The 17,927-nt window shown below is 38.6% G+C and overlaps 1 protein-coding gene across 4 annotated transcripts in view; it reads right to left on the reverse strand.

Annotated features, from left to right (window-relative positions):
* The window catches only part of METAP1D (methionyl aminopeptidase type 1D, mitochondrial), an 85,737-nt gene continuing 67,810 nt past the window's right edge, over window positions 1–17,927 (reverse strand). For 3 of the 4 annotated variants that reach the window (XM_032408113.1, XM_032408122.1, XM_032408129.1), the window contains 9 exons: window positions 17,550–17,707; window positions 15,366–15,515; window positions 13,779–13,927; window positions 13,157–13,199; window positions 9,644–9,807; window positions 2,916–3,013; window positions 1,570–1,617; window positions 563–641; window positions 1–433 (listed from right to left, as the gene is read on the reverse strand). In XM_032408113.1, coding sequence (XP_032264004.1) covers window positions 355–433; window positions 563–641; window positions 1,570–1,617; window positions 2,916–3,013; window positions 9,644–9,807; window positions 13,157–13,199; window positions 13,779–13,927; window positions 15,366–15,515; window positions 17,550–17,707 — 968 coding nt within the window. In that variant the 3' untranslated portion in view covers window positions 1–354. The remainder of the gene's footprint in view (window positions 434–562; window positions 642–1,569; window positions 1,618–2,915; window positions 3,014–9,643; window positions 9,808–13,156; window positions 13,200–13,778; window positions 13,928–15,365; window positions 15,516–17,549; window positions 17,708–17,927) is intronic. The other variant, XM_032408137.1, reaches the window with a different exon arrangement.

The following is a 17,927-nucleotide window of genomic DNA, read 5'->3' on the forward strand; positions in this document are numbered from 1 at the left end:
TAGGAGGGGAAAGCTTTTTACTTGGGCAGTCAAGACAAGGGAAAGAGAAAACCATGCATCTCTAGAAATCCCTCATCTTCCAAACAAGAGCGTCCCCACCCCCCCCCCCCCCCCCAGAATCGTTTCCCGCGGTGGGAAGCCGAGCCGCGGTCTCTCCGAAGCCGTGCAGCCAAGGCAGGGCTTGAGATCTGAGCTCCCAACTGCCCCCAATCCCCACCGGGTTTTTCCAAGCCTATAAGCTAGGTTGGTTACTGCGTGATCTCCGGTTCGCCTGTGTCTTCTGAAAGTTCTCCAGCTGGATTTCAGCAATTTAGGAAAAAAAGCGCCCGGCCTCTGCGACCCTCGGGCGGCTCCTCAGGCCTCGTGGGGCAGTTTGGTCAGGATCTGCACGCCCCCCGACGTGATGAGAACTGTGTGCTCGAACTGGGCGGACCTGAAACACACACCGCAGCGGTCAGAAGGCGCACGAGCCGGCGGGGCGGGGAAGAGCAGAACGCGCGAGCCGTCGGACCAACCTTCCCTTCCCATATCATTTAAAAGCAGTGACAGAGAAAGCAAACACCTTTGATTATCCAGGGAGACCACAGTCCAGGCATCTTCCAGGACTTTAAATTCAGGGGATCCCTCGGTTATGATTGGCTCTGTAAGAGGGAAAATATTTACTGCAGGGATCTAATCAGATTCTTGTCAAATATTGTTTCGGCTGATTATGAAAAAAGAGAATAAGAAGGTCCTCCTCCCCTCCCCCCAAGTGCTTCCCCCACGGGTTCCTGTTGTCATCTCACAAGGGCTGATAATTGATGTTGCTTACATAGTATACTACAAACTAAACAGTAGGAAGAGCAAACACTACCGCATTCAAAAATGTATGAAGTTGCCTAGTTCGTAATTTTTTTGAGAAAAAAAGGGCATTTTAATCAAGCCTTAATTAGGACCCCGTGGATAATAACCACCCAAACACCAGTCCCTCTTATAAATACCAGTCAGTTTTTTAAAATATTTGAATTTTTAAAACATGCTTAAAATGTTCATTAATCAGCAAATAACAATTTTCTTATTTCACGCTAATTGCTTCTCCATTAAGTACCACAGTCAGAAATATGATGCCGTTAGGGTCTTAGATGATTGGAATTTGGTAGTGACACCAATCACATGATCAGCCAGGAATGGGCGGCCAGACAGTACATATCACTTGCCGACAAGGAGCAAGGGACATGATCACTTCTAGTTACTGGGTGTTACCGGGGGGAAAAAAAAAACCCAAAACAAAATAAGACCAAAAAAACCCCAAAACCAAACCAAACCAAACAAACAAAAAAACAAACACCACATTATGCTGGTAACAGAATTAGAGGTTGGATGGCTGCCGTCTCCTAAATGTGTCGGTAAGTATCTGATTTAGGAAGATGGGGCTCAAGGATATTATTTAATCAGATTTGCTATGCATCTGAATTATTTCATTACACTGATTGGCTTTATTATTCCTTCGCGGGACTGCAGGGCCTAGGCCAGCACTGCTGCCTCCATCCAGGAAGCCACGGCTCTCTGAAGGGGAACTTGGGCACTGACCTATGGTGAACGCCATTCCCTCCTCCATGAGTAGATCGCTGTCATTTGCTGCAAAACAAAAATTACGGGGTAGGGAGAGTGAGAAATGGAGAGAAAGAGAGAAACAGAATTAGAGGGGCAGGATTGCTCAAAAAAAACCTTGGTCTTTAAAAAAAATTTTTTTTCTTTTAGGGTATGAGGAAGGATGGAGATTTCTAGAAATCTGGTAGTGGCCATCACCAAGGAATGGGGTTCTGAGCCTTAGCCTTTGCATTTTCTTTGCTTGGGGTCAAGGCCCCTGGGAAGGGTGCACCAAGGTCTACCAGAGGCAGCCGGGGTGTTTTTAGACACCTGTTGCGGGTTTTAGACAACCTCCACAGTCCCCTGGCCACTTGCTTCCAGGTCTCCTGGCTTCACTGGGTCCTAGGCCCTGCCCACCACCCCAAAGAGAAAGACATCTAGGGGAACTGATACAAAGGGAAGGCAGTCCCTTAGGGTGCAGATTAAAGCAGGAGGCTAGGACAGGGGTGACTTGAAATAACTCCGAGTGTTGGTGCAGGGTGGGGCACACGCCTGAGACACTCTTTCTGCACTCCTGAGCTGCCTCAGGTGGGGCTCTTTGGTGCAAAAGGAATTCTGACCTGCTGGGTCCATGAGGATCTTCCAGGGAATGGGTTCTAGGCAGTATTTCTTCTAGGGACTGCTTCTACCCCAAGCACACAGGTCAAGGCCCAACTTTCCTTCAGTCCCTGTCCAGGTGTGCAGCCCCCCTGGGGGGCACTCTATAGAACTGCCTCCTACCCTAACCACTGCTTCTGGCCCACCCTTGCCTTCTCATTGTAGGGTGCACACCCAGGCAGTGAAAAGCAGGAGGTTCTGGGGAAGGAATACAAGGGTGGGTATAATCTAGAAATCACTAAAGAGTACATGCTGCTAAATACATCAGCTGTCAACGCTGTGTAGGATGTAATGAAGTTTAACCACAACAGTCAGTTGTTAAAGAAGGGGGTAGAAAAAGAAAAACAGAAAACAGTCATATGTGCATGCTGCTGGGACAATGATGCAGTGGCATTTTGTTTTTAGTCACTTTTTCTAGACAAATATCCCTTGTGCCTTCCAGCCATCACCCTTCAGGGGAAGACAAAAAGCAAAATAAACCCTATTCGGAGATTGAAACTGCTGGGCTCTAATCCAGTAACATAGTAATGTGCTGGTTACAATTAGGTAACTCCCCCCCCACACACACGCACACACATGCATACACACAAAAGGATGATCATATGAATTCAAAGTTAGAGGAACATCAGGAGCAAAACTGCCTTATTCTGATTCCATCCAATAAATAGCTCCCAAATTAACTTCCTTACCATGATGCCAAATTTCTGGATGTCCATGAAAGTAAGATCCTATCCCATGCCCCACAAAATGTGGACAGACTTGCAAACCATTCTGATGAGTTATGTGGCTTTAAAAGTGACCAAACAAAAATATTTAATTAAATTAGGTAGGTTTTTAATGCATTCTTAGGTAAAGTCACTTTAAAATGGTCTCTGAAAGAGAAAAAAATCAGTTATATTTAGAGCCAGATAATAACAATGTTTTCATTATTCTGGAATAATTAAAATTTTTGCCATTGCATGCAACGACTCCCTTTGGATAAATGAAGAAAAAGGTATGTATTGAACAGTAGTTTGCTTCATTTACCTTAGTACAGCATTCAAACAAGGCCACTTTTGGACAACAAATGAGTGTGCACGCACACATATATAGATCGACATGCATAACCAAGACACACGTGCATAGAATGCAGGTCATACAAAGTTGCCTGGTTTGTATGAGGTTTCACAAAACACCGCGCAAATTACTACTGATTTGGGAACTGAACAGAGAAACAAAAATGCAATCTAGAAATGTGACCTCCTACTTTTATAGTTTCCTTATTCTGGCCCATTTCAAAACATACATTTTAGAAACAGACACACTCATACAAAAGGTCAAATCGCATTGTCAATATTCCTGAAATACTCCAAGACTTTGTCATCATTTGGGATTTTCACTCAAGACTTATGTCATTAACAAAATTCGCACAGAATGCTTTTCAATCACCGTGATGTTTAAGAGAAGCTAGTATTGTGATTCCTAATTCTTAAAGCTTTATTAGTTCTTTCTACATGCAAATGTACTGGGTTCCATCTATTCCATATAAATGAAGTCTGGCATACAGAATCCAGCCCTAAAATCCTCATGTACAAAGTTAAGAAGTTGTTTTTGAAATCAGGTGAACATACTCATTTCTAGGAGCACCAGAAAGATACCAATATAAATGATGAACAATTTATATTTTCATGCGGATGAGAGGCATAGTGCCCTAACCCTAACCATAACAATGGATCAGGATTTATAGGACTACTGTTTAAATTCAAAGTCAAAGTTCTTAGATCCCAAACTAGAGTTTCCAGTAGACCCTAGGTTTAGTTGAACAAGAACTCAAAGGCAGCATCTTTAAGAGCATTCATGTCAATACACTTATCTCTGAACACATTTAACTTTCATCTCCAGACCTGCAAGATACCTTCCCTTAGACCAGGATGTCACTATAAATAGCAGATGGACAGCCCCTCATTCGGATTTAATTTCCATGTAACTGATAGTGCAGAAATAGGTAAGCTATGCATGTGTCAATGACAGGAATAACAAGCCAACATTTTTATCTCTTAAAGTTGTACTTTATGGTTATAGTTATTTCTGTATGTCTTTGCACTTGGGGCAGGAGGTACAAAAGCTTTTCCAAGGTGCTTCTATCTGTACCACATAATTTCTGAATAAAAACTGAGAATGGAGAGTGGATAGAGGGTGGAAGAGAGATTATTAGATAAGACAATAATGATCTAGACTTTTTTTTTTTTTACAAGAATGGGTTCTACCTAAACCTGTAAATTATGTGACTTCAGTCCCAACAAACCTCAATGATTCTAAAAACATTCAATATTGTTCGCCTATTTTCTTTCCTTAAAAGAAAAAAAAACCACCCTAGGATCTAACTGATTGGCAGGCATCACGGCTACATCTTAAATGTGTGTTACAATGGCAATCTTCATTTTAATTTCTGATGAGAGGAGAGGAAGAAAGCCCACTCTGAAAAAACACTTGGGGTCCCTCCGCCATCACACCTCTCATTCCTCTTCATAAAAGAAGCCGTGCAATTACAAGGTGGCTAAAGATATTTGAGTGCATTCTCCTACAACAATTTACTGCCTGGATCCTGCTGGAACTTACGGTTATAGGAGTATCATAGAATGTATGTGTCATGAATGCAAAGGTCAGGATTTCACAGCCGGGTGGAAAGAGGAAAAGCACAGGACAAATTTCGCTCAGTTCCTTGGGTGAGCACCCATCTCAATGCTTGATTCCCAGGAGCTAAGTATATAGTTCTGTCTGCTTTTCAGGGTATTTCCCTTTTGGATTTGTAGTGAGCTTTTTAACACATACTTACTGGGACTAAATGGGATCAAATCTCACTAATGTTCCTATTTAAAACCATGCCCCTTCTACTATTTTGGAATATACGGGAAGCACGAGATTATCTGCCCTGATTCTAGGGCTTAAATCTAACTTCATAAGAGACCATCCGAGTGACCTGTCGTGGCAAATTCCACTCTAACATGAAAGCAAGTGGCAGCATGGGAAGGTGGAGCATACGTGTGCTTCCCTTAACTGGTGTGTTGCGGGAAATGGAAACAGCTGGGCAGGCTGGGCTGCCCAAGAAACGTAGCGGCCACTCCCCAGCACCAGGCCTCACAGGGCCGTGACCCCTTCTGAGCTCAAGGGTCTTCTTGCCCTGGACATTCCCACTCAGGAGATCTGCCTTCTTTCTGCTGCAACCTACCGAAGAAAAGAATTCTCCTGGTATTAGCTGTTCTGTTCCGATTTTCTCTAACTAAAAATCCTCTCCGACAGTACAACACTTACCCATGAGCCTGAGCGCATTTATGATTTGAAGTCCTTCATAGGGACTATTTGGGGAGGAAGAAGAGGGGAGAGGAAGAAGAAGGTGTACAAATGTAGTTTCTGAACTTACTTTGAAATCATCCTATTATTACAGTTCATGTTTCAGTTACGGTTCCTCTCTTAAGGAATTTCATCTTGTGACGGTTTTCTTCCATTTAATTCCCTTTCATGAGGTAGTTTTCCTCAATTGAAGTATTGTGTAGATAAATTAAAATTCTTAATACATTTCAAGTACATTTTGTGACTAAGAATACATTCCCCAAGAGGGCAGAGGAGTACTATGTTTAAGTGCATACTCTTCTCAAGAAATAAAAATGCACATGGAAATAGTTTTATCACCATTTTTACATGAATCCTATAAAGAGCACTAATTTCCAAACGGTCACATCTCTAATTAAATGGCCCCCTGATTTTCCAAGTTCGGTCTTTCCAGACTTTTATTTTAAACAGTAGTCTTTGAACGAAGGAATGCACGAGTCCAAGGATTCCCTCTAATGACACGGAATATTTAAGTACAATTAGTAATATTTTTGAAAGCCAACAACCGTTTTCCAAAAGAGTGGTACATTTTTTTGTTTCAAGCTGGATCACAAATTACTGTATTTTTCTTACAATAGTGCTGAACTTTTATTCGAGGTTTTCTGTTTCCGAAAAGCAGACATGATGGATTGAAATAAAAGATAATTTATTGCAGTGCTTACTTTCATGTGCCGAGAGAAGCAGTGTAATTGTAATTTACAGTAGCTGTCAAGAAAAATCCATCACAGATGACATTAAAATGACTTATTTTGCCTGAGCCACTTATTGTTTAAATGTGCATAATCTAATAGAAAGAGATTATTTTTAAAAATCTGCTTTATATTCTTCTAAATTAATATCAAAACATATACTTATGAATTAAACATTAAAAACCATTTATTGATACTTTCATCATGACACTTACAACTATAAGTTTAAATTATTTTTGATGGAACTGTCACATATTTGGGATGCATGAATCTACACATTCACAATATTCTCATGTACAGATCATATCATCTAGAGATAATCTGAATATACAGCTTTAGAGATAATTTAAAGCAAATGGAGGTACGGTGAGCATAATAACACTGTAATCTAAAGTTCACTAGTTATCCCTCATGAAGCAAAAGGGCACACAGAGAACTCTTTTCATTAAACTATTATAGCCAATACTTCTTCAGAGATATCCTCCTACCCTTCCAGGCTTCAGAGAATTTCAAAATTTGCCCCTGAAGATCACTAGGTTTTTGGTAACATACTACGAATAAAAGAAGCTTGAATGTTCTTCTCGCAGGGTATCAGTAGAAGGAGGCTATGCAAAAGACGGTGAATATCTTAAAATAAATGAGACTGAGTTGAAAGATGTTTGTAAACCTTGGGTCTGTAACGATTCCAAGTACTTTTGGCTTAAAGGTGGAGACTGTTTGTTTATTTACTCCCTTGAGATTTTGCCTGAATAAGAAAAGGCAAAATAATAGATGTCCAGAAACACCGCCTTAACATTGGTTAGTCCCCGGTGGCAGACAGAAACCATCTAAATAATGAAATGTATCAGGGTACAAGGAAAAAGTTCATTGTCTATTATTTTTCACATAGTTTTCTAAGTGTAGCTGTTGGGGCTGATCTGGTTTTCAAAGGAGCTTGTACATGAGGGTTCATACTCTGGGAAAACTGACCTTTGCATCCAGAGAGCTAAAATCCAATGTCACTTTCAATTCTACTCTTCTTCTTCTTCTTCTTCTTTTTTTTTTTTAATGTAGCTAGAATTAATGTAGTGAATATGTAATGAAATGCATTATCCTGCATGGAGATTTATCAGATTTTCCGACTGAATGCTATGCTTTGCTAGTACTAGCTGGAGCTCACCTGCGTGTTGGTGTGGCGTGTGGCTCTTTTTTGTAAAGAGTTAAGTCGTACACAAAAAAAGGGAACAAAGGTCAGCACCCAGCCGCCACTTGAATGTGAGATTTTTCTTTTTATTCCCCTTGATGTATACTAGGCTCTGTGTTATTAGTCTTAATGATGGAAAATTGTAGTGTTGATACAAATCTTTTTTTCAAAGTAGTAGGCGGGAGCTCCATTTGTTAGTAAGTTTTTTTGTGACTAAAAGCCACGGACAGTACATTTATGTAGCAGTAAAAGGCCTAGATGCTCTTTCCATAGCAGAGCTAATTATTCCTACTGTGACCTTACTGATCTAGCCTGTTCCTAGCACATCTCATCTGCACGCCTGTTCCTCTGTGTAGATGGTGTCAGAGAATATGAAAAACCCTATAATGAAACCATTTTCATGATGGAGAAAGGCTACTGGAGTTGCACTTGCTACAAAGAGGCTCAATTATATGAGTAATTGTGATAATTTTCTACATTCATAGCCTTCAATGGGGAAAAAAGAATGAGAGCCACAAAGGAAAATTACTTTAACAAGAAAGTACAGAGAGTAAAAATGGAAGAAGAGACAAAAAGGGGAAAAAATAACCAGAAAAAAAAGTTTAAAAAATAGATCTGGAGGGAGGAATAGCGAGACAGGGAGAACAACAGAAATGCTCAAAAGCCCATGTGCAGCTGTGTTGCACAATTAAATTGAATTTTTTTTTCTGCAGTTGATGAATGTGACTACTGCAAATGTGCCTCTGTAGTTAGCTATCATTTGTTGTTCCGTGACAGGAAAAGGATAATTACCTCTCAGAGAGAATCAAAGGCTGACATGCCCTTTAGACACAGCCATGAATGCAGAGCTCGATAGAATGCTTGAATAAGAATCTAGTGTTCTCTGCCCCCTTCTACTGAAGAATAAATTTTGTTAAAATGCAAGAGCACCACCAGTAAATTTGTTGAACCCTAGGTGTTCAAAAATATGAGATACATCTATCGACTCATCCCATTTGCAAAAATAAAACTGCATTTTGAATTCATTTCTATTATATTCATGGACAGTAAGATAGTGAGATATGCATTAAATTTCTTTTCCCAGTAGGGGTCTGATTCAACATTTCCTATGAAAGAACAGAGAGACACTATCCTTTTTTCCCAGGCTAGTTAGCCTATAATTTAAAACTGTCAAAAACACAATTTTGTTCAAAGTCTTCAATAAAACCTTCTCAGATATAACCCAAAGAGATTTTACTAAAGTTTGATTCAGACATTGTTACAATATTTTTAAAGCCATACATACATTTAACTGATATTTTACTGCCTTTTTTCTTAAAGTATTTGAGGGCTTACGAAGAAAAAAGGCAGCATCTTTTCAAGGTGACTAAGCCTTCCATCCTTTAGACAAATGGGAAGTATTCAATGGTTCATATTAATGAGAACAGTACTTTAAAAGGTACTGATGTGATCATCTTTAACACAATGTATTACTTTTGAATGAAAACACATATTCTGATGTCTACTTCAAAACAGTTATGGGGGTTAAAAGAAAAGATCTAAAAGGAGGTAACAGATTACGGGGAAAAGTCTTGAATTCAGAAAATACACATATACTCAAAAAGCAAGCATAGAATACTGTTTGGAAAATAAACAATAGTTTACAGGGGAAAAAATGAACCAGACAAGAAAAGGACATAAGCTCACCCTTTCAGCCTGTTTGCTAATCCACTAATTTGAAAGGTAAGGCTTGCGTGAGCTAATGTTTTTTTAATCTCTGTATCACAGGAATATGTTTCACTTCATTCCTTATAAAATTTAGCTTTTCTCCTGTTTCACTATCCAAGAGTTGGGATGCTTATCCCCTTCTTAGGTACTTTCTTCCATGTTTGGTGTGATTTTGGGTAAAGGAACACTACAGACCAATATGTCGAGCTAAAACTAAAGCAGTCATATAAATATTGCTTGCTGCTCCTGTAAGTTTCCTGCTGACCCTAGTATAATTCACTGTTTTAAAATCTCTCTCTCTCTTTTTTTAAACGCAGGGAACAACACGGCAGCTTGGCAGTTCACATACTGATATAAGACTGAAATGATGGTTCTGAATCATAAAACATGTCATCAACTTTATACCAAGCCACCAATAACCTTTGTACCATTTGCCAACCCTCCCTTTACTTGTCAGTGTAAGGCTTACCTGATTGTGTTTCCAATTACAGAGAAAGGAGCCCCCGCTCTGCAAGCTGCAACTGCTTCATCTCTACACCTCCTGGCAACCTCCACTAACTTTTTACCACACTCATCCACATTGCCCACCAAAAACGTTTCGGACGTGTCTCCATGGTAGCCATTGTAATAGACCTAAACACAGGCAAACATTTTAAAATATGTCCTTGTTTAAAAACGTACTTTCCGAAAGTATATATTGTGTTCACTTATGTATTTAGTAGATTCATATGTTTCACCCTTCCAGAATTACTCTCATTTCCCTACAAAAAAAAAAAAAAAAAAGATATGCTAAAGCCTTACAGAAATTAAAAAGATGAACCATACGATGATATTACAAAATCTAAAAATAAATACGTAACTAGAATGGCTGTTTCAGCATTATGATTAGCAATGCTAGTATAATGTTTTGATTCCTCATTTTATTTCTGAGAAGACAAAACTATACATGCATAAATGAGTGACCAAAGACATTGACCCACAATTACTACAATAGCTCTAGAGAACCTAGAAGTATTTAACATAGTGAAAAGTTTCTTCAGTGTCATGAAGATACTTGATCTTTCATTTACCAATCCTACATTTGGAAGTGATAGACAATAAGAAGAAGAAATAAAATAGACTAGTCAGTATTAGACAGTAGGAGAATTTTGTTCCAAGAGTTGAAGTGGCTCAATATGGGAATGAAATATGTTAGGGAAAGATCCTGTCTGGAAGTGAAACCTTAGTCAAATGGTCCAGAGAGCAGAATGTTAACAGAAAACACTATACATGGGTTTTTAAAGGATTAAAATATAACAAAGTAGGCTTAAGAATAAAATTACAGAAAAAAAAATTTTATCAGTTGTCAATGATTCAGTAGGCCCAATAGGATCTTGAAAGACACCAGATTCATTATAAAAAATCAGTAATTAACAAACAGTATAATAAATATAGAAGGTAGAAGGGACTGGTTGAATACTGATCCTTAGATATAGCATGGAATTTGCTATTTTGCATAAATTTTACCTATGTAATTGTTTTTCACATTTCTCTTTCTCATAAAGTAAAATGCAGAAACTTATAAAAAAAGATATTTAGCTGAGCTTTCTGTCTATCTTAATACTGAGTTAATGTCCTAAATCTGTATACTATTCTGCACCAAAAAAATACTCTACTACACCCTGTAAGGGAAGCAGGAAAAGTCTTTATTCAGTCTTCACTTTATAAGTCAGCAACCTGAGGCATAAACAGATAACTTGTCTAAGGCTGCTGGCAAAATACAGAGGTAGATCCAGATTAACATGATGGATTATTGGCTTCTAATCAAATGTTTCCTCTACTATGTCAAATGACCTTAATTACCTTGCAATAGAATACTGTTTTATATATTTTTTCCTATTTGCAATCCAAGAAAGTACAAGTTTGATTTTATACACAAATATATTACAGTTACTAATATAAGTGTGTTTTAAAAATGTATAATTCAGTGTTTATGTAACTGTTATTTAAGCAAAAAATATTTTTAAAAATCTTTATTTGCCTTTTTACATTACTTTTTGCTAGCTTACAAAATATGTGAAAGATTCAATATATATGAGAATAACAATACTTCTGAAAGTCTATGGCAGTTATCTATAATTAGGGTTTATGCTCACAAAGTATTCTTGTTTTGCACTTCATTTATTAAACAAATATTTATTGAGCAACTACTCTAGGCATCTCACAGTCTGTTTTTTTAACATTCAACTTTCAAGGGGGAAAGAAGTCTGTTTTCTTGTGGTATATACTAGATGTAAACAATTATAAAATGCATAATGAGTATTTTCTGATAAAAGTATAGGATCTGATAATGGAGTCTTTCACTTAATAACATATCTCACAGGGAATATAATTTGTGGGGAGGGGTAAAAAATATATAATTTATTAAGATAGCGACCAATATGTTTTCTTGACTCCTTCATATTTCTAGACACTTGAAGTATTTCACATTGCTTTATGAGTTTTGCAACTGTGAAATAATTGAATGTTAAAAATGTATTAAAAGTCTTCAGGAAACAGAAAAGGCATGGAATATTCTCTTTGGATGCGTTGGCAGCAGTAGCAAAGAGTGTGCTGATTTCATTCAAAGCAGCAATATTTTATTAGGGGGTGATTAGGTGAGATAATAAATGTACAACCCCCAAATCAGTTACAATTCAAAAGAAAAGTATATCAGGAAAAATACTTTACTTCAGGTATACTTCATAAAATACCTCCTCCTTCATGATTCTGAGTTGGAAAGATAAACCGACAGAATATATGTGGAGCAAATGTTCAAGTATTCTAAGTAGGACAAAATGGTATATGAAAGAGTAGCAGCAATAAAGGAATCGTTGGCTATGCCACCATACAAACTGATATGGAGAAAAGAGGGTGAGTTAGTTTAAACAACTAAAAATCTGGCCGAACTCAACTATCGGATGCCAATTTCCACCTCATTCTCTCACCTACCTAAGTTCATGGTGTGGATACAAAATAACTATTATGGAAAATATTTCCTCATCCACAGAAGCTATACTCCTTGAATGGTGTCTATCGCAACTAGTTCTCATCAGATGATTAAATTTTATTTACGTATTTAAACCTTATTTATTAATCATCAGATGTATACAATTTATTTACAATCTACATAATCCAAAGGGACCATTACAAACTTTTTTAGTGAAATGAACTGCCAAAGAGCAAATAATCCAAGTCTGAGAATAGTGAAAGGCTGAGGGAATTAGAAAAGGTTAGAGCTTGTACAATTTGAAGTTCCCGTGTTAAATCACTTTGGGTTGTTATTTAAAAGAAAGGCTGTTAACCATGCGGTAAAAAGTTAGGTTCAGAGAGAAAAGCACTCTGCTCGTATGCTCCGAGTTCAAGGCTCTCTAGACCCTCTCTGCCACAAATGGAACACGACGTTACCTTCAGGGATTTTACTAAATCTAAGGAACACTGCTAGCAAAAGAGTTGCTGTCCAAATAGACTGACACACAGGCCAATGTAGCCCCTAATGACAGAGTAAGATAATGACAGGCCCCACTCAAAATCAGCAGGAAGAGGAAGATCAATCTTGGCAGAGTGAAGGAAAAATGCTGGCTTTCTTCGCGTTAGCTCATCTCATACATATCCAGCTTCAGCAGCTGCCCAGTGCTGTGGTGGCTCTGCATTAACTACACAGTGGATCAATAACAATTACACCTTCTCAAAAACATGACACATAGCAGGATTGGGTTGACATTTCACTTAGGCCAACATTGATCTCAGTGCATCTGATTCCAGCCCTAAATTCAAGTCAGGCCTGGGTTTACTTGGAATAAACACGGAGTTAAAGACAAAAAAGGAAACCAGCTGCTTGCGTCTGGGTCTAGAAGTAAACAGCACTTCCCTTGGTGCGGCTCGCATTTTCAAGCCACAATTCTTCCTGGTGCTACCAGCAATTCTCAAGTTGATCAGACTATTTTTTATATTATTTACTCACCGTGACATCAATGTTGATAATATCTCCATCTTGAAGAGGTCGGCTGAAATGTAAACAGAATAAAAATGGTGATAGACAGATCTCAATAAGAGGAATGTAAAAATAAATACCTAAGACTATCACAAGCCCAGTGAATTGCAATGATAATTCGGAGTAGAAGAGGAATAAATGGAGAAACTGTATCTAGTCTTTAAGTTACGTCAGTCACATCCAATTTTACAAGAAATACAGAATATGAACATATTGCCATTGTTTAAAAATCTTTTAAAAATTCTTTAAAAAATGTACTTATCAGTTACCTTAATTTTGCAAAGAGCTGAAACAATAGTTGATAACCTGTATTTGCCTACATTTGGATTTTTACCATTTATATGGTTAAAATCTAAGAAGGTAGAAGAAATATTTAAGGAACAATGACCTTTTTGGATGACACACTCCTTTAACAAACACTAAATTATGTCCACCTAGAAGCAAAATACTTCAAAATTTTTGTTTTACCCTAATCAGCTTCACAAGTTTGCAGGTGGGTTTCAATTAAGCTAGTGTCTTTCAACATGTGTGACAGATCTCAGTCTCATGTTTTAGTTTCCAAAGGAACAATATGTTATTAAGCAATAAATACCTGTCAGGAATACCATGACAGAGCACGTTGTTTACAGAGGTACAAACAGATTTTGGGAAACCTCCATAGCCTAGAGGTGAGGGATAAGCATCATGACTGATGATTTCCTGATGGACAAGAGCATCTATCTCTTCAGTTGTCATGTCAACCTAAAATATTAAATAAAGAAATTGTGCAGCAACAGTTGAAGACATTTCCTGCCCTCGCTGACCGTGTCTATAGCTACAGCACTCTCAGATGAGACTGTACAGTTACTGTGATAAACTTGTGATAGAACATTTTGATTAATGGCAATTAACCGGAAATATTTAAGTTGTGCCTTTTTGACAGTCATTTGGGTATACGATGGTGTTATGGGCTGTGAGGAAATGGAAGTTGTAAGCCCTAAGATCCCTTAAATTATCTGTGAGTCATTAAATGACATGATTCCTTTTGAGCCTGAACACTTCACAAATATGTTCCTAAGCAATTCCTTCCTCTTCCTCAAGGGTTAGTGCCTCAGGCTAGCTGAAGCATATAAATAAATTCTCAAAAGTAGCTTCAGTTTAGATGACAAAGCTTGAAAAAGTAGGTCGACCCACACCTTTTTATCTCAGTGAAACCTTGCATGGGTTTTGCAGCAATGATGGGAAGATTATGGATCATTATTTTAAAAACTCAGTCTGATACATATTGTAGAAATTTGGTTTTCACGAATCTTGCTTTCTTTCATGCCTAAGTAAATCCATTGTGTTTTTAAAAAATATTTCTCTCTTATTAGAAGGCATCCAATTGCTCTCAAACTAAAAAAAAAAAAAACAAAAAAACCCCCCTAAAATTGAGTTTTATGAGTACACGAAGATACCGCCATAAACTCATAAGTCATAGATAAAATTCTAAAACAAAATCTTTTATTAAAAATTACCTATTTCTTCAATATTTTTCTTTGCATTATTTGATATTCACATTATGCTTAGTTACGTTGCTATAACAAGTTTATTACACGAAACTCTTAAGTGATTTCACCAATGAGACTCACTTCCTAAATTCTGCCCACCTTCTGGAAATTACAGGCCCATACTTTTTTTTTTTTTTTTTAATGATCCTTATAAAGCAGAGTGTTTCAGATTATTCTGGAAGAACTAAATCTTGTAGTAAGGTAGTTGTCCGTAATTACATTTCTATATTACCCGTAGCTTTGTGTATATGCTCTAATCTTGCTTTGCAGAGCTAATGCAAGGAAAAAGGAGACAAAGGATAAGGGAGAACAACTCTTCAGGCACCCAGAAATAATGTGGGCAGTAAAAGCAGAAAATACAGGCAGGAATAAGGGGGCAGAAGTCAAAGCTGTCTGCCATTGATCAAGTTGGATAGGCTGATTGGGCCCAAAGTATCTCCAGAATCCTGCTACTTAAAATTTAATTTGGATTTTAAGTTACCTCTAGAATAAACACACAAAATAATGAAATCCCCTTCCCCCATCCCAAGGCTGGACTTGATTTTTTAACAAATTAGATGTGTACACAAGATGAGTGAAAGGGAGAGAGGGAAAAGAGGAGGGTTTGTTGCCCCTGATGTATGTCCTTCTGAGGCTTGGTGAGACGCCACCTTTAAACTCTTCCCAGCCAGGAGGAGGACATGTCGCGCCAGTTGACAAGCCTGACGAAGCCCTTGAATCTGATCTTCATTCTTCACTTCTATGCTGTCTCCCCAGTCGGGTACAATGCCTGTCGTCACATAGTCTGGCTTCTTTATGTGCTTGAGGAAAAAGGATTGAAAATGAAGATCAGAACCCAGCACACGACAATGGGATCATTTTTTCGGACACAGCCTCCTGCTTCATGGAGCTCTGCCCTTCCTGCCGGAGCCCCGACCTCCGAAGCCAGCACGACAGACCCTCCAGGCTGCCCCCAGTTCCTTCCCCTGCCCTTTTGAACTTAACATTGCCTGTTAGTGCTGCCTCTGGATGGTCTGTTAACCTTACTGTGCTTTGAGTCAAACTGGTCTGAAGTAGACTTCTGGTCAAAACAAACAGTAGTTTTCTTTTCTTCCTCCTCCCAACCCTGTAAGAAGCATTCTAGCCGTTGATGGAAAAAAGAGCACCAAGCTTCCAAATTGCCAAATGGCTAATTAAGAGCACTTTCATCTTCTTAACACAAAGATAAAATTTATGCAAAGGATAGCTCACAACACCCTCTCCGAATGAATATATGTAAAAGGCTGACTCTCAAGTCCACTGAAGCCTATTACGTATACACTTTTCTTGCACTCGGCAACTGTACCCAAACTAAGAAGGGACTAGAGAACAAAACCCAACAGCTTTCTTTTCTTTGTCTTTGTTTCTTTCTTTTTTTTAAGTACATAAAAAAAATACCTAGAACATTTCCATCATTTGTCAAAAACAAACAAAGAAACGCCCCAAACTCAAAACATTCCACTCTGATCACCCTTGTAGAACATTCTCCACTGCTTCCTTAAACCTATGGGCAGTATTCAGAAAATAAATACTATTTTACACACAGTGCTTCTTTCAGTCCCAAGGTTGTGCTCAGCTCTTTACAATCTATTTATGGAAACTGCCACATAAGCATTGTGGAGCCGTACCCAGGAAAGGGTACACAGCAGTTGGGGACAGGAAGCTGAGGGAGACAAGACTCTTCAACTGACATCACAGTGACTCTGGCAGGGCTGAGGTTAGGGGTCTGCTTTTTGTGAAGCGCATCGCACCTTCACTTATAAGACCTTCACCTATTCTTGTGTTCAGATGGGCCCTTCTGATCCAGAGCACGCCAGGGCTTGGGTAGCCACGGCTGAGCTCGGGGCAGGCATCTACTCCTACAGCTTTGCCACCAGTGCCCTCGAAAGCTCGCCCAGTCTCCCCCCCAGACCGTGCTCCTGTCTCCACTCTGCTCTGTGACGTGGCCAGGTTACAGTCACAGGCAGAGGGGCTCCTGGGTTGTCACTGACATTCTAAAACAATACATTCATCTCTCTGGAGACTTCCTTTCCTTTGCCACCAAGGAAACACCAGGAACACCCTCTGGGCTCTGGTAGCCTGTCTCATTGGCCCCTTTCCACACACACACACAAAAAGGGCCACTCACCTTCAGGGAGTATAATATACTTAATGTGGGTTTACTGTTAAAAAAATGCCTCAAAGGGAGAAGGTAGGTGACTTCTGTGACAAAGCTAGACTTCTTTCAGCTATTCTCGTTCTTCCTACATGACCCCCATGCCTCCTTTATTTTGCATTTTGGAACGTGGATAGATTGTCTTTCCACAGAATTGTAGTCTCTGAGAAAAAAATCAAGAACGCTCTGAGGCGAGAGGTTTTATTTCCTTACTCTAAAGGAGCGTTCCAAACAGCAGCATTAATACTATGGAGAGTCTGAAAGCAGGCTTAGGAAATAACATCTAGTGTACCAGTTTCAAGTAATCTCTCTTGAATGATCCCAGTTTAATAGTCAATTTTTTTCTCTAAACAAGTTAAGAAACTGTAGACATGTACTTTTACCTTTGTGTTAGAAATTTAATATAGAAAATTTCATGGTAGAAACTAATTCTAAATAAGCTAAGCAGCGGTAAGCCCAGAGCTTTATTTAAAAAAAAATAATAATGTTATAGAACTGCGGATGTTATAGCTTCTCAAATCACGATTTTAGATCACAAACCAAGTTGAAAAATCATGATTCAAATGGCTCAGAAATCAAAGGTGCAAAGACATTTGATCGCTTCTGCGGTTAAGCTGCATCTTGGCTGGAAAAAGCAGCAGATAATAGGGCAGTACGGTACCTCAGGGACTGGGTGAGCTGAAGAAACTGCAGCTGGCAAAACTACACTGTGGGAAATCTCTCTTTGTCTCCAGAAAAAGAAATTTCTTCTTTGTTGACTGCTGGACTGCTTGTGTAAGTAGATATGACTGAGTGGTGAAGAGAAAATTCTGTGACAACCTATGAGCAGAAATGGGCATATTTTAAGTCAAAAAACCTAACACAGTGCTACATTTTAAGATGTTGCATTGTTGTCTGTTAAATCATTGTCCTAATCCTTTACTGGCTAAAAAAGGAAAAGCCCCAAATAGAAAGGAAAGCGGTGATATCCTGAGTTCTAGTACAATAATAGCACAGCACATTTATTGGCTAATACTATGTTTACATAAATATTTGACAA

Source organism: Phoca vitulina, unplaced genomic scaffold, assembly GCF_004348235.1.
Source record: "Phoca vitulina isolate PV1807 unplaced genomic scaffold, GSC_HSeal_1.0 scaffold1, whole genome shotgun sequence".
Classification (NCBI taxonomy): Eukaryota; Metazoa; Chordata; class Mammalia; order Carnivora; family Phocidae; genus Phoca; species Phoca vitulina.